The following is a 17188-nucleotide window of genomic DNA, read 5'->3' as shown; positions in this document are numbered from 1 at the left end:
TAGCCATATTTTTGCTGAATGGGCTCACGTCTCATCTGCTGCAATCGTTCTTTTGTTTATGCCTTCGAAAGCAACTACTGGAAGTACTAGTTTAGCACAGACTATATAACAATATCCGGACATTATTTTTGCGATGAATGTTTTACTAAGCCTAATTTCTGTAAGTTAATAAATCGTAAGCTAAACCACATGTATGTTGGCAAGTTATCATCTTAACTGCATGCCATGTATACTGTATACTTAAATCACTATACAACTGATACATAGTACCTATGTGGAGTTTATGCTACATGTTATGTATATTTTGATTGTGCATCTTGCTTATTGTATATTTTTGTTTATGTTCTACAGTTTCATTCCTATTCATACTGTATATGACGGTGACGCCAAATAAATCACCAGGAACTTGGATGCTATATCCTGACTCCCGTATTCATTTGAATGGAGTTTGGCTTACTGCTGAATTGTGTGCACATGCACACACAAGGAGAGCAGCATACATAGAAAGGGGAGAAGGAAACCAACTCATCAGTGAACATTTATATTGGACCAATCTGCAAAATCAGTGGAGGTTCGACATATGTGCCACAACTGATGCCGATTTTCCCAAAAATCTGTCTTGCTATGATATCTTTACATGCCAGTGATGTGCTCGTTATTTGTACATGCCAGTGACAGTTTAAAAAAAAGATCATGGTTATATCAAGGTATCATTAGGATTAGGCAACTAAACTACTTGGTTAAGGCTAGGGAAGGATTGTAGTTTAGATTTTTTTTTAAATGGGATGGGACTAGAGCTGCAAAGATTAATCGATTAGTTGTAAACAATTAAATTAATCGGCAACTGTTTTGACAGTCGATTAACCAGTTTCAGTCTTTTTTTAAGTTGAAAAAAAGTAAAAATTCTCAGGCTTCTTAAATGTGAATATTTTCTAGTTTCTTCACGCCTCTATGACAGTAAACTGTGTTGTGGACAAAACACATTTAAGGACGTAAACTTTTTCTAACCATTTTCAGACATTTTTTAGACCTAACAACTGATATATTAATTGACAGATGAATCAACAATAAAATAATAGTTAATTGCAATTGTTCATTCATGGAACATGATCTCTAAACTTCCACACACATCCATCCAGCACTGCAACCTCCATGCCCTTACTTTACGCCTCACTATATAGACCTGCCTTTTAAAATTAATAATAATAATAATAATAATAATAATAATAATAATAATAATAATGTATACTTTATTAATCCCGCAAGGGGAAATTACAATGTTTTTCACTCTGTTGTTATAACACACATTACCCTGAATTACACACACATGCTCAGTACCTCTACATGCACTAATGGAGAGATGTCAGAGTGGGGGAGCTGCCCATGGAAAGGCGCCATGAGCAGTTGGGAGTCCAGTGCCTTGCTCAAGAGCACCTTGGCGGTGAGGTGAACTGGCACCTCTCCAGCTACCAGTCCACCACCATACTTTGGTCCGTATGGGGACTTGAACTAGTAACCCTACTGACTGAGCTACTGCCACCAACAAATTGCTTTATTTTGTAAAATATGTTGTATATTTGTAGTATATATTGTAGATTTTACATTGTTTTGCATTCTGTGGACAGCAAAAGAAGAATTTCATTGTACAGGGAAACATGTTTCCTTACTGTGCCTATGACAATAAAAATGGCACACTAATGCCTGTAATTCAATTACATTTTTATTTATAGTATCAAATCATAACAAGAGTTATCTCGAGACACTTCACAGATAGAGTAGGTCTAGACCACACTCTATAATTTACAAAGATCCAACAATTCTAATAATTCCCCCAGGAGCAAGCAGTGCGACAGTGGCGAGGAAAAACTCCCTATTAGGAAGAAACCTCTGACAGACCCGGGCTCTTGGTAGGCGGTGTCTGACGGTGCCGGTTGGGGATATGACGAACAGTGGCAATAATAGTCACATTAACTGTATTGACTCTGAATGTTAGCTTAGCTGCAGTAGCTGCAGTTTGCTGTTAAAATGCTGGGTTTGCAATCCTATCAAATGTTAGCAGTGCTTAAAAAAAATGTAGGCTACAATATCCGTTGAACCCTAAGGACTGAAACAGTATAATATCCACATAATTATAGACAATTTAATGTGTTGTTGGTATAAAATATGTCACATGGAATTTTTCACACAGGTGTGAGCTACATTTTCAAGCATGAAGTGTGCTTTAGCAACAAAATGTTCTTGGACCTGTTTTTACATTCAGACTCTCACAGCTGTCTCCTGCTGTATTTCCCCACTTGAGGACTTCAAAATGATTTGCACACACACACACACACACACACCTGCTTCAGGATCCCAGCAGCCATTTCGTGGCCACAGTCAAAGATGATGTGGAACTCCTTCCCCCGCTTCATCTCTTTTAACAGCGGCTTAGCATCCTTTGTCTCTGCAGGCAGCTGTCGGATCTTTAACCGGATGTTGTACCGGGATGGTGCCTTTATGAGTTCTTGCAAGCGAATCAGACCTGCAGGGAGAACAACAAAAAAAAAAAAAAAAGTTTCAGTTTTATTTTTGCCCGAACAGTCATTGCTATTTGAAAAATTAGCCTGGTCCTGAGGGCAATGCATTTCCTAAAAGGAAATCTCAAATATATGCACGTACATTTCCACAGTAATTGAAGTAAACGCTTCCTCTGATTCATGGCAGTGGTGGCCATAATAACAGTGAGGATAAGAAAGCTGTAGGGATATATTTCTGTTGTCGGTTTATTTCTAATAAAATCCATTTCTCTTTGACACCCTCCCCTGCCTTCTCTATTCTCTATCCTAAACACACAGTTTTTCTTTTAGTATCTGTCTATATTCACGACATTCCACCTCCGGGATTGTTCTGGTGCCACCGGAAATTCCGCCAGATGCATGTCTTTTCGGCCGATGTCCGTTACCTTCCTGCAGGGTAAATCCAGGCAGCCAGCTAGACTATCTGTCCAATCTGAGTTTTCTCTCGCACGACTAAAACTACTTTTGAACTTTTGAACGTCCACCAAAACAAGTTTCTTCCTGAGGCTATTTTGCAGCGGCATCGTGGCTCCGTCCGGACTTTATCGCCGCCCATGACAAGTGTGATTGGTTTGAAGAAATGCCGATAAACCAGAGCACGTTTTTTCTCCCATCCCCGAATGCTGTGTGGACTAGCCAGACCCTCCTCCGCAGCGCTGATCCAACTATAAAATATTCTTGCAAACACAACAGAACAAATGCACACATCAATACTACACATTACCTGACATTCATCATTCATCATAGATGACATTGATTCTGTGCTCACTATTGATCCCTCTCCTCCTCTATAGGCCACTCGCTGCTGCGTATAGGATTGTTGTGAAGTCAACCTTGCTAGAGAAATTGACTGTGACTTCAACAGACTCACAAACATCTTAATTTTGACGGATGCACTTCTACTGCAATGTTCACTGAGCATTTCTCTTCTCAGTAGCTGATCAATCTTTTTTTGTGTTGCTGCAGAAGAATATGTGAATATGTACATATTGATGTGTTGTTTAAGTGATTTTTTTCTACTGTCCTTTTTATTGTGAACAGCGTGATTCTTTGTTTAATAAGAAAAAGAAACAGATTTTGATTTTGTAAAGGGAAGCTGTACTAATGTTTACGCTAATGCTAAGGCTAAAACTAGATAGATAAATAAAAGCAAGCGAGTTCACCTAACCGTCATTGCCTGAACAAGGAGCACCCGGTCATATCATACAACCATATGCCATTGGTCAGCTGTCAATAAAGCTCTTGATGTAGGGCGTTTTTTTTTTCACACACAGACAGTATATAAAGTGGACCAACAGATGCTGCTAGGATATTAGAAGCACTTTTCCGGTGAGCGCTGAGCGTTACTGCCTCTCATCCTCCAACTGACAGAAACAACGTAAATGTGACGTGAGCAACGTGTCTGAAAGTTGTAAGTCTTCTGGTAGCTGAGCCAAGAGACATCTCAATCATTCCCAATCTTATAGAGACGGAGAGTGTAGGTATATGTAAGGGGATAACATGGGCACAGGCTAATTATTGCTAACTAAAATGCTAGTTAACATTAGTAATTAAACTTAAACAGCTAATGTAAGTCGAAACTGCCTGCGAGCTTCTCCTGTACTATACGGTAATTCTTCTACTATGCGACAGTAAGTCACGTGGTTATGACACAATCGTTAGCCTATTTTTATAAAAACGTCTTTAGAAATAAACAATGGACAAATAGAGTCTTTAAATGCTTCAGATGTAAAGTTATTCGCTGTTAAAGTGGCGCCAAAATGAATGGCAGTCAATGATAGCATCAAAATGGCGCCATAGGAGCTACACGTTCCAGGGAGAGGCTTATCCCCTTGGTTGTTTTTTTTTCAGAAAAGTTAATTTTAAAAAGACACTGGGCTGATGACTTTTTTGAAAACACGGTTTACTCAATAGGATTATATTGTACAACAGACACTGGCAGCTTAAGAACACGCCAAGTGTGAACATGGCCTTAGTTTGTTTGGAATGGATTTTGTGGTTGATGCACTCATTTTGTCATTTAATGCAAGCTTTTTGCAATTGAAGTCATTTTTCAAGGGATTTACACAGAGTGTGTATGCTTGACGAATGAATGTTTTCTCAAAATCTAGTTTGTTAAATGCATTGTATGTGCATCCAATTGGCAGATGTTTTGAATGCTTTTCTGCTTTCTCAATTGAAGACTGTCCTCTAGAGAGAAAAAAACAGCATCAGTCTGCCATTCAAATGCTTTTTTACAACCTACTGAGCACTGGAAAAACCTCATGGGGGTGAGGCCTGGGTGGATTGTTTGAAAAAAAGGTCCTTGCACACTGAGTCCAAAATTTCCGAACGTTAAAAAATAAATACGACCTCACGTTGTGTCAATCATGTTTACACACTGCCTCTGTAAAAAATAAAATCGGAACGGGGTTCAATTTTCTTGCATCCTTAGCAAGCATATTGGTAAGGAGAAGGTATGAGCCTATGCAGAAACGCACCAAAGAAAGAGTGCCTACTGTCAACAGTTCAGATGGGAATATTCAGAAGGATGATTATGATGATGAGGAGGAGAATGGAAGATGAGAAGATGAGAGAACGCAGGTAGAAAAAGGAGAGCAACAGTGTAGTGATGTCCACAACGTTCCACTACCGGGATTGCTCCGTTGCTGCCGGATATTCCGCCATATGTCAATCTTTTCTGATACCTTCCGCTTTCTTTGTGTTGGCGTCCTAAACTCCGGTGGATTTCTGAGGACTATCGGTTAACTGCTCCTCAGATCTCTGCAGGGTAAATCCAGACAACTAGCTAGACTATCTGTCCAATCGGAGTTTTCTGTTGCACGACTAAAATAACATTTGAACGTACACACGTTCCACCAAAACAAGTTCCTTCCCGAGACTATTTTGCAGCGGCACCGTGGCCAATAAACCAATAAACCAGAGCAGAATGCTGTGTAGACTAGCCAGACCCTCCTCCGCAGCGCTGTGGAGGAAGGTCTGGCAAAGCGAGACTAGTGATGGAGATGGACACAAAGAGCGAGGGCAGCGCAACTGTTTCAGGTAGCCGTGGTGCCAAACGCAAGAGGACACAGGCAAAGAGGACAGCCTATACTGTCAACAGAGAGAAGCAGGGGATGAGGTGAGGGAGGAGGAGGGAAAGGCAGAGTGACAACAGTGTCACACTATGTAATGTTTTGCGAAATGTTTCGCAACAGATTAAATAATACGCATCGGACTCAGTGTGCAAGGTTGCTGCCCTGGACAAATTTCTTGAAAGAAAAATACAACGACAAAAACATACCAACATTTTGGATTCAGTGTGCAAGGACCTTTACTCTGCTTTAAATCCCATTATGTAGTGCTACCCCATTTTTTCATTCACACTATAAATTGAAATTTCTAATATAAGATAATTTTAAGATACAGGTGCTGAAATTCAAGTCGAAGAAGTAACCGATTATTATCCAGTGAAAAACAAATGTGCAGAGTTGCATCCATTCTACTCTGACTCTAATTTAAAAAAAACTCAAAAGTGATCACAGGTAATTAATCAAACTACTGTTTATCACAAGTGAATTCTGGACCAGATGCTATTGTGAATACTAGTCCAGCACCAGTCCATGCATTTACAAACAGGCACATCGGCCAAAACCGGCGCAGCAGTGCCGTGTCTCTGCCCACAGCCCACCATCCCCAGCTGTTTGGCCTGTGGCATTATTTGTTTACTTCCTGCTTCCAGATGAGTGCACTGCACTGTGGGAAACCAGCTTGCAGCCTGCCGGAGCTTCAGCAGCCTGTCTCTGCTTTTCATTAAATCAAACACTCTGTCGCACACTGATGATGATATCCCCACTGTGTTGACCTGTGAGACACTGGCAGTGTTCCATTTAACCGTCTCATGACAAAGTGACTTCCTCGGCTGTGGTTCCCAACATCTCAGCTCGCCTCAGAAACACTACTGTGTACGATATAGACACAGCAGACTATAAAGGTTTGAAGTTGTGTCACAGAGCTCCCAGTAACCATGGCTATCAGAGAACTGTGCACAAATGTGTCTATATATGTGTAAAAATAGAGATTGTTGCGGAGTAGCTGTGTATCCATTTAGTAATGACTAAATACAGTGGTGCCGGCAGGCAAGCACAAAAACCGCCTGTCCGCTGAAGCAGTTTACTGGTCTACATGTCCCTGCCTCTGCTGAATAATTTGTATCCCCGGTGGGGACAGAATGTATTCCCCCCTCAAAGTGATCAATGCTACTTCACCAATAGCATGGACCATATATTAATTATATGCCTAAATTAGAAGAATTTTAAACTAAGTAAAGCGCTGTAACATGAACAGTCTGTAGTGCGATAGAACGATAAAATCAGAGCAGCCGTTGCTGGTTGTATTTAGCCGCTACAAAGCTCCGGGACGCCGGCTACCAGCGGCAGTTGTTTAGCCGGCTCGTTTGACTGCGAGCCGGCTACAGGCACCGCCAGATGACGGTCCTTTCAGTGGCCGTGGTAGTCCTTTCAGGGGCCGTGGTAGTGGAGTTTAGCCGGAAAAAGTGAGCGTCATGCAGCGATGACAGTTAAGGACAGTTTAGGTACCAAAAAATGACTATAGTTAAGTTTAGGAAAAAGAGGATTTGGATTAAAACGCTCCCGAGGAACAAACGAGTGTTTCCTGGATGAAAGTATTTTGTTTTCCAAAGTGAACTCCCCTTTCCGGCTTGTAAGCGCCGTGTTTTATGGTGACACCACGTTGTGCTATTTAATTCTGAGATTATTTCCCATTGTATATTGAAGTTCATAAATAAGTGTTTTGGCACAGCTGGCCGAGTGGCTCTATATCCATGGTATTGGAAGGGGGATGTAATTCTTGCATGTATTGTTTTGTCGTGCATGATCACATGTCACATGTGCATGGGTTGTTGGTGAAATAAGGTATAATTAATACTGTGAACAGAGCATAGAGCAGAACAGAGCTGATGTCGGCTGCTGGTCCTGCGTTGCATGTCTCACAGAAAAGAATTTACACACAGGGCGTACAGGATTACGGCTGCCAGCGCCACTGACTAATTATGATCCGATAATGGAGATTTCTGCAGATGTGACAAATGGACATAATTTCACCTCACACACACACACACACACACACACGTACACATTTATACCTCCCATATTTGTGTTGCCACAAGGGTCAACAATGGTTAGCATGACATACTGTCGTCCCTGTGTCAAGTTTCTGTGTTTAGTTGGTTTCATGTTTGCTGTTGGTTTTCCATTTCCTGTTTTATTTTGTAGTCTCTCTGTTCTCTTATATGTTGTCTTGTTTTACTTCCTGTCTTTTGGTTTTCCCGCCTTTGGGATTGTCTGCTCCACCCTGATGTCTTTCACCTGTTCATCAGCCCTTGTGTCACCTGCCCCTTGTTAACCCTCGTCTACTTGTGTATTTAGTCTCTGTGCTTTCTGTGTCTGTTGTAGGTTGATTGTCATTTGCCGTCTGCCTTTTGGGAAGAGTTGAGTCCTGTGTATTGCTGTGGTTTTGTGTTCCTGGAGTTTTTCCGTGTTTCCGTCCGTGTTCCTGCTTACTCTGGGTTACTTTTCCTGCTTACAAGTTTCTAAGTCTCCTTGTGTTTCATTAAAATTATTGTTTATTCAAACTGCTGCTTAGTTCTTGCCTTCCTACACTTGGGTCCAAGCCTGCAACCTGACACATACATTTTGTCACCTGACATGGTCACATGGCTTTTTTGCTGTAAATTTGATCACTCTACATATTTTTGATGTCAAAATGATCAAAAAAGATGTGCAAGTCAGTTTAGACTTCAACACAACAACTCACTTGGACTTGAGCCATACAACATGAACAATCTGATCCATGTAAGGCCAATTGCTGTATTTTTGAGAATTTAGAACCAACGACAGGCACAAGTTCTATCATAAATCTTAAACAAAAGCCAGTCAGTTGCATTTGACATGACAGATGGAAAGATGCTTGGACAGATGGACCCATGCTGATCCACTTAGTCCCTCCCGTGATTCCACTGGGGGTGGCCACCATGCCTGACAAATTCTTGAAGTGCCAGATCAGTCACGGGGGCGCCCTTACTGATTATGTATTTTATCAGAAAAAAAAATCTTATCAGAAAAAAATCTGCTTAGAAATATAGGAAATATTGGATAGGATAGAACACAATATAATTCTGCTAAATAAAACACACCAAGACGCATTTATTATTAATTTCACTAGTTTTTTTTTATTTTTATTTTTTTAAATTGTTTATCCAAATACAATACACATTTTCTATAGGCGCAGTCTGCATCTTTTAAAATAAACAATTCCAGTGATGTTTCCACAGTATCAAAACTTTGGATAGTTGTCATGCCCCTGCCCCTGAAGAGGACATGAACACACAATAGTTACAGAGAGCAACCAATAAAAAAAAAAAAAGGTGTATCTGTTCTTTAACAATATTAAACCATGTTAATGGAAGCCATGATAAAGTTCAGTCAAGTTGCATTGTGAATTAAGCCTTTTTGTTGCACTTGGAACAAAGGAAAATTTAAACAGATTGTTTTTTTATCCTGGGGAACCTGTATCTCCGCCCGGAAGCGATATGACAAACAAATTCCTCCAAGAGAGGGGGGGGGGGGTCAGAGCTGCCGAAGACCGTGCCTTCCGCAAAAACATTGGCTGTCAAAGATATCTGCCAAAGAAAGCTGCTGCGTGCCAATTATTTCACCGGCCACGTTGACACTGTCAAACTTTAGATTTTTGATTTGCACTGTAACGTTCCCATACCATACCACGAAATCACCTGGCTCAATTTGCATGTTTACAAGAGTGTGAGAGAGCAAAAGTGTGCGTTTGTGTGTTATATTTGCAACATGGTCTCACTCAAAAGCGTACAAATAACACGGGTTTACACTTTGAAAAAACGTGCAACGTGTACGCCAAAGTAAAATTCTTCGTGCATTATATACGTGGAGCGCTCCAATTGAAGTAAGGGAGACCGGTGCGTTTTATATGCACGCGGCTCGCATTGCCACGTTGTGTGTTGTCGCGAGAACAGCGTGACAAAAAAACAAAACAAAAAAATGGTTGGGTTTAGGAAAACAATGCAGGGAAAGGCTTTAGTAACACAAGAAAGTCACAAAAACACGGCACATCACCACAAAAACACGCTAATAAACGGTTGGGTTTAGGGAAGAAACACTGGGGAAGGCTTAACCAAAGGAAAACACAAGAAAGTCACAAAAACACGCCAATAAACGGCTTAACATACGAACGTTTGATGTTGCTAGAGCTGTCTTAGAAGAAAAACAGCTTCAGCTGCTGGAGCAGCAATCGCTGTTTTATGGTTAGTTAGTTAACATCGATAAAAGCAGCCCGACACATCAGACTGCTGCACTCGCTCATCATAACCACATGTCAGAGTTTTCTAGCTCTGCCTCTCGTTCCTAAGACGTCTCTCCTTCCGTTTTGCATGGCTGATTTTTCCTTTTCTACATGTACCTTTCTAAAATCTGCAGGGCCCAGCCGATGGGAAATCTGGGGGGGGAATACTGGAGTGGGAGAAAAGAGGGGGTGTCGGCGCTGATCAGCATCGACGGTGTTTAATGTGCAGCGACTGCTCTAGGATCCATATTTAACTCTGCATGAATATTTCATCCCCTCTAAGCGTTTATTAGGGGGCCGTCTGGGAGTCTCCTGAGCGTAAAACAGATCGGCCTGCCTGTGATAAATATCCTTGTAAGGAAACGGCCCCTCAAGCGTTCCCTTCCCAACTCCCCATCCGAGTGCCGTGCGACCAAGGAAGAAGAGTTCCTTTTTACTGGGCTGCTCAATCATCATAAGTCGCGGGGACGTTAAAATGATTCCCACAGACGGCTGATCCGCAGCGCTGCACGATGGGAGTAATGGCTGATCAGTCCCTGAGCTGCAGACCCCCGGGGGGTCAAGGTTAATGTGACCCTCGCCACGTCGGCTGGCTTATTTATGTTCAATTAAACACATGTAACATGTTGGAGAAAGATTAAAGCAGGCCTGCAGTCAAAGGTTCTAGCAGTTGTTGGAGCCTTTGACTTTTGCCTTTTGTAGGATGGTGGAGGCAGAACGTGCACGCTGCTTTTCCCTCACTATAAATAAACCTCTGGGTGTAAATGTGGGCCAGTCACAACAGTGAAATATGTCTTTGTTATTAGCTTCACCATAGTTGTCCTCGCTGTAAATCATTTGTGCAAAAAAGAGTCCATTGCCTGAACCACCACTCTATCTTCGTGCAATTAACTCTTCCCTTATACTCTTGCCACATGGTACAGTGGGTATACAACCTTCTTCCTCTACCACAAAATGAGTTCAAACTAATTCATTTCGGAATGGGAGCAGATACCTTTAGTTATTATATGTAGTCCTAAGACAAATCAAATCCATATGAAAGGGGTATAGCTAAAAAAACAACAACTGGGCCCTCAGCAGGCAGTCTCAGTGGGTTTTTCTCCTGCTCATGCATCCTCTCTCACACTTAATAAACTGAACTGTTCATCCCATGTTTAAGCAAACAAATCTCTTATATTTCCAGAATCTGAAATCAAAGCGCATTTCAGCTGTCTTCTTTCAACATACTTTAAAATGACTATGTGACACATTTACTGAGAGGTTCACTTGGAAATAATTTACTATATAACATTCAATAAATGTAAATAAATGCTTTTCAGGTCTTTATTAAGGCCTGGGCGTAAGATGTATTGACACCCAAAGTGATCAATATTAAATGCATGAATAAGACATGACAAAAATCATCATACAAATAAACACAATCAACAGTAACCTCTTGGACCGCCAGTCCGGCCAAAGGGCTTTTTTGTGTTTTTGATTACAACACAAATAGACATGTGGCTGTGATGAACAACTCCTCCAAACCATACGACTGCATACAGTAGGTCGTTTATTCCTACCCTTTTGCCCATAGGAAATAGGAGGAAATACGACCCACGCAAGCATTTTCCTTCCTTTTATCTAACCACAACGGTCACACACAATAACTACTAAGTTCAGTTTAGAAAAAGATTGTGATTTGGGTTAACAGTAGTACATTTCTTACGTTCATTCATTCCGTGCATACCTACATGACGTAATTGCAAACATGACGCAGAATATGACGTAGGTCCGTTTGTTAATTAAAGTTAAAATGATTTGTCGTATGCTTTTATATTGAAAAGAATTTCAAACTTTACATCAACACCGGTCTCCTTGGTAAAAGTCTGGGTTTGTTTGACCCATCCAACACCCCTCCCGCTCCATCCTGGGTCTAAATACCACTTTACATGACTTCCTGCTTTGCTCCCGTCATAATTACTGCGACCACTAGCGGGTGCTGCCTACCAATAAATGTAAAAATGGGTCGTAATTGCTGCTTGTACAAACGACCTATGGGGTCGTTTTTCGGGGGAGGACAGTCTCAATGAGCAACATGATGTGATAGTATTTGTTGGGGTTAATTTTTACTGTGATGTTCACAGAAATAAAAGTGTTATTACAATTTTTTTAACTTACTGTATTTGTGTATCTTTACCAGGTTTATATTCAATTTCAATTCAATTTTATTTATAGTATCAAATCATAACAAAAGTTATCTCGAGACACTTTACAGATAGAGTAGGTCTAGACCACACTCTATAAATTCCAAAACCCCAACAATTACAGTAATTCCCTCAAGAGCAAGCATTAGCAGTGGCTATTGCGACAGTGGCAAGAAAAAACTCCCTTTTAGGAAGAAACCTTGGCAGACCCAGACTCTTGGTAGGTGGTGTCTGACGTGCCGGTTGGGGGCGTGATGAACAGTGGTGATAACAGTCACATTAGAAGTCACAGTGACTTCGAAGGTTATCGTGGAAGTTCATGTCATAGCAGGGCAGATCGTGTCATACTGAGTAGTGCAGTCTCCTATACCGGATCCTGACTACTCTGTGCATAGGAACATCACAGCAGGGCGTTGCGGGATGTAACGTGGCGCTGCAGAGCACGGGTGGATGCTGCGGATGCAGCAGGACGCAGCAGGATGCGCCCGGGAAATGCAGAGAATCGCAGAGCATAGCTCTGCGAAGAAGAAACATAAGGACTCTGGGACAGGATGCATACAAAAGTAACAAGTAGAGATGAGAGAGCAGCTCAGTGTGTCTTAGGGAGGGACAGCCTCCCCGGCAGTCTAGAATTGTAATAGCATAACTTAAGAGAGGCAGGTTAAAGAGAGGTGCCTGGTCGGGCTAGAACTCCCCCCAACCGGGTCGGGCTGTACTGGCCTGCCTCCCTCTACTCTCGCTAGATTATTAATTATACAGTATATAAACTGATGACTACGAGGAGAATCAGTGGGCCGGGTTAGGTGGACGCTTCAACTCCTCGTTCCCTAACTATAAGCTTTATCAAAGAGGAGGGTTTTCAGTTTACTCTTAAATGTGGTGACGGTGTCTGCTCCTCGAACCCAGACTGGGAGCTGGTTCCACAATACTGGAGCCTGATAGCTGAAGGCCCTGGCCCCCAGTCTACTTCCAGAGACTCTAGGAACCATAAGTAGCCCCGCATTCTGGGAGCGCAGTGCTCTAGTGGGACAATAAGGTACTATGAGCTCTTCTAAGTATGATGGTGCTTGACCATTTAGAGCTTTGTAAGTCAGGAGGAGGATTTTAAATTCAATCCTATATTTCACTGGAAGCCAATGCAGAGAAGCTAATACAGGAGAAATATGATCTCTTCTCTTAGTTCTCGTCAGAACACGTGCTGCAGCATTCTGGATCAGTTGGAGAGTCTTAATGGACTTATTTGGGCAACCTGATAATAAGGAATTGCAGTAATCTAGTCTAGAAGTAACGAATGCATGGACTAGTTTTTCAGCATCGTTTTGAGACAGGATATTCCTAATTTTGGCAATGTTACGAAGATGGAAAAAGGCTATTCTTGAGGTTTGTTTTAAGTGGGCGTTGAAGGATATATCCTGATCAAAAATAACTCCTAGATTTCTGACAGCAGTGCTGGAGGCCAGGGTAATACCATCCAGAGTAACTATATCTTTCGAAAACGAAGGTCGGCGGTGCGTTGGTCCTATCACAATAACTTCAGTTTTGTCTGAGTTTAACATCAGGAAATTGTGGGTCATCCAGGATTTTATATCCTCAATACACGTTTGAAGTCTTGCTAACTGACCACTTTCATCTGGCTTAATTGACAGATATAATAGGGTATCGTCTGCGTAACAGTGATAGTTAATCGAGTGTTTCCTAATAATATTACCTAGAGGAAGCATATATAAGGAAAATAGGATTGGTCCAAGCACTGAGCCTTGAGGAACGCCATGGCTAACTTTAGCGTGCTTGGAGGGTTTATCATTAACATTAACAAATTGGGATCGTTCAGAGAAATAGGACTTAAACCAGCTTAGTGCGATTCCTTTAATGCCAACTAAGTGTTCCAATCTCTGTAACAGGATGGTATGGTCAATAGTGTCAAATGCAGCACTAAGATCTAGTAGAACAAGAATGGAGACAGATCCTTTGTCTGCAGCAGTTAGAAGGTCGTTAGTAATTTTCACCAGTGCCGTCTCTGTGCTATGATTCTTTCTAAATCCTGATTGAAAATCATCAAATAGACTGTTGCTATGGAGAAAATCACATAACTGATTAGCAACCACCTTCTCAAGGATCTTGGATAGAGAGGGAAGGTTAGATATAGGTCTATAGTTTGCTAAGACCTCAGGATCTAGGGTGTTTTTTTTCAGAAGAGGTTTTATCACAGCAATTTTAAATGACTGCGGTACATAACCTGTTAGTAAGGACATGTTGATCATATCTAATAATGAAGTGTTTACCACGGTGGCGCTTCTTTGAGTAGCCTCGTTGGGATGGGGTCTAAGAGACAGGTAGACGGCTTAGCTGAGGATATCTTTAACATTAATTGTTGAAGGTCTATAGGATAAAAGCAGTCCAAGTATATGTCGGGACTCGTCGTTCTTTCTAGCGGTCCTGCATTTAAAGATGAACTGTTAGAAGTTAAGGGCAAAAGATGATGAATTTTATCTCTAATTGTTATAATTTTATCATTAAAGAAGCTCATGAAGTCATCACTACTCAGTGCTAGAGGAATAGATGGCTCAGTAGAGCTGTGACTATCTGTCAGCCTGGCTACAGTGCTGAAAAGAAACCTTGGGTTGTTCTTGTTTTCTTCTATTAATGATGAGTAATAGTCTGATCTGATCTGGCCTTTCTTGTTGCAATATGAAGATTAAGCTGATTACTTTTTCTTTCCCAGATTGACGGCAATTATTCTTGTGTAACTCAATCAAATGTAACATGCAACATGGAAAGACTAGACCATATTTTATATTCTACTTTAATTTTGTATTTGGCATTATGGTGGTATTTAAGGGCAGATTGTTATGTACGGATCATTGTGATGATCTCTAAAAGTAGATATCCATAGTATAGATATTTGAGCTTCTGTATTCCTATTGAAACCCTACATGTCCCAGACAACAATAAGTTTCCTCTGAGGATTCCCAAACTGTCAGTATGTCATGAAGAGACGAGCCCTGTATTTAAAAAGGGTTGCAAGTAGAGCATGTGACTTGCCATGATTGTCACAACCTCTAACACGGCCATCTATAACACACAAACTGTTCCAGGGGTGCCAAAGGTACGCACCAAACATCAGGGTGCATTTGCCTGTAATAAGCACCGCTGGGTTGATTTAAATTGAGCCCTTTGTCTGTCAATTAAACAAACAGGGCAGACACGGTTATGTGATTGCCTGTTTCTTTGGTCTGAATGAGTGAAACAGCCAATCAGACAATTGACTCGGCAAATACCTTTTTTGATGAATATGAAAAACAATGCTTGTTGGGGAAATAAATGCGTACAGACTTTGTAAAAAGGAATGGAATAAAATCTGATGGAAAGGGATAGAATGAATAAACAACATTTCAAATGATCGTGCTAAGTTTAAAAAAAGTAACAGATTATTTCATAATAGCATTTTTTTTTTTTAAATCCTGTTGTATAATGTGAACTATTTTCTTATAAAGCCTGATTCCCCAAGAGCAGAGGTTTAAATGGAGAATATTGTCCTCATATCTGTCTTCAGTTTTCCTTTTAGCTGCCTTTTGGTGTTGATGGTGACAACATCTGCATCGAGTGCTGACTAGGTGTGAGGACACACACCATGCCAGATGCCACGCTTAAGTGGATTAATGAATGCGGGTTGTTTCTTAGTTTCACACATTCATGAAGGTACTGTAACATTTAGTTACATGTGCGTTATTATGACCACAGGTAAAATGACATTAAAGGGTTTCGTGAGTGTCGTGAATTTTTCTTAACCTGCAGAAAAAGATGTAATCTTCAGTTCAAATAAAAGACTTGGGGATAATTTTCAGCTGATACAAGAAGACATTTGTGATGCTTTAGCTGGATTCACAAAAACGGCAATGGCAATAACAGACATGTCTTTGTCAACTGAGGATTGAGTAGTGTTAAGGGCTTTTCACACGGGGAGCAACACGTCGCCTGGGTAGTCGCATGGATCCATCGTGTCCACTACGCTCCTCATGTGAAGGACAACGCTCCCCGATTAAAGGCCAGGTGATCAATGTGTGGTAACCATGGGGATTCTGTGCACTACTGTATCCCTGCCGTAGAACTGAATGAGATTAGCTGACTGTGGTATCATATATCCCTAATCACAGGTCAATTTATAACAAGCGGTGGTAATCCGAGTCTTTCCTACCCACGGACTGTTATTGTTGATAGCTAAAGTTAGCTAAATTAGCATAGTCATCGTTACGGACGATAACCTGATGAATCCGGTCTTGTGCCGATGCTCTGACAAGCAAAAGCCCCGTTGGCCATGTTCTGATAACTGTTTAGAAAACATTTTTTTTATATTTTAGGGAACTCACAAACAAGCAAGAATCAGTCTCTCGTTCATTGATTTGTGTGTCGCTCTCGTGGGGAGAAGTTCAACACATTTCAACTCTTGCAGCCAGCGGGCGTGTGCGTGTGGCGAGCACGAACGCGGCAGTTTCACGGGATTGCGCGCGCTCGTCGCCAACAACAGCTAGTTTCTCAAGTCACCATTGCAATCATCATATAACTGAAAACATACAGTTTAATGGAATTTTCAGAAGTTAGTATGCCCATTTTGCCTTTTAAAGACCGAAGTATTGATATTGTTTGAAAGCGAACACAAAAAGCAGCTCAAACCACTCCAACGTTGGGTCTGGACTGATAAGTTTAAAGGGCAGACATAACACTGCTTGGAATCCATAGAAGGGGCATTGCTAGAAGACTTTTGCTATTGCAAAGGCCCTCAATAATGGTTGAAATGAAAATGTGGTCATTTTTTTTGTACCATGTAATAATACACTCGATTCTCCCACCCTTAACTTTGGTTGACATGAAGGGGGCTGTGACTCCCCATTTACAAAGAAGCTTGAAAAATTTGATTTGATTTGTCTTTGCAATTTTCCTCCAAAGCAACGTCTTCTCTTGAAGTTTCCTATGGACCTCTTGGATATTTAGCTTGCTTCATCCTGCCAGTTGTGTGACTTACTGTAATTATTCATGTTTGTGCCAAAAATCTGTCAATGTTCTTGCAATGCTATGGTCACT

General features: G+C 41.2%; 1 protein-coding gene across 1 annotated transcript in view; it reads right to left on the bottom strand.

Annotated features, from left to right (window-relative positions):
• Positions 1-17188, bottom strand: part of LOC114557378 (glutamate receptor, ionotropic, kainate 2) — a 214213-nt gene that overhangs the window by 185886 nt on the left and 11139 nt on the right. Inside the window, exon 4 of the mRNA XM_028580809.1 lies at positions 2340-2521. Coding sequence (XP_028436610.1) covers positions 2340-2521 — 182 coding nt within the window. The remainder of the gene's footprint in view (positions 1-2339; positions 2522-17188) is intronic.

This window comes from Perca flavescens, chromosome 6 (assembly GCF_004354835.1).
Source record: "Perca flavescens isolate YP-PL-M2 chromosome 6, PFLA_1.0, whole genome shotgun sequence".
NCBI classification, from domain to species: Eukaryota; Metazoa; Chordata; class Actinopteri; order Perciformes; family Percidae; genus Perca; species Perca flavescens.
The sequence above is the reverse complement of the archived record's forward strand: the minus strand, read 5'-3'. Positions and strand labels throughout refer to the sequence as shown.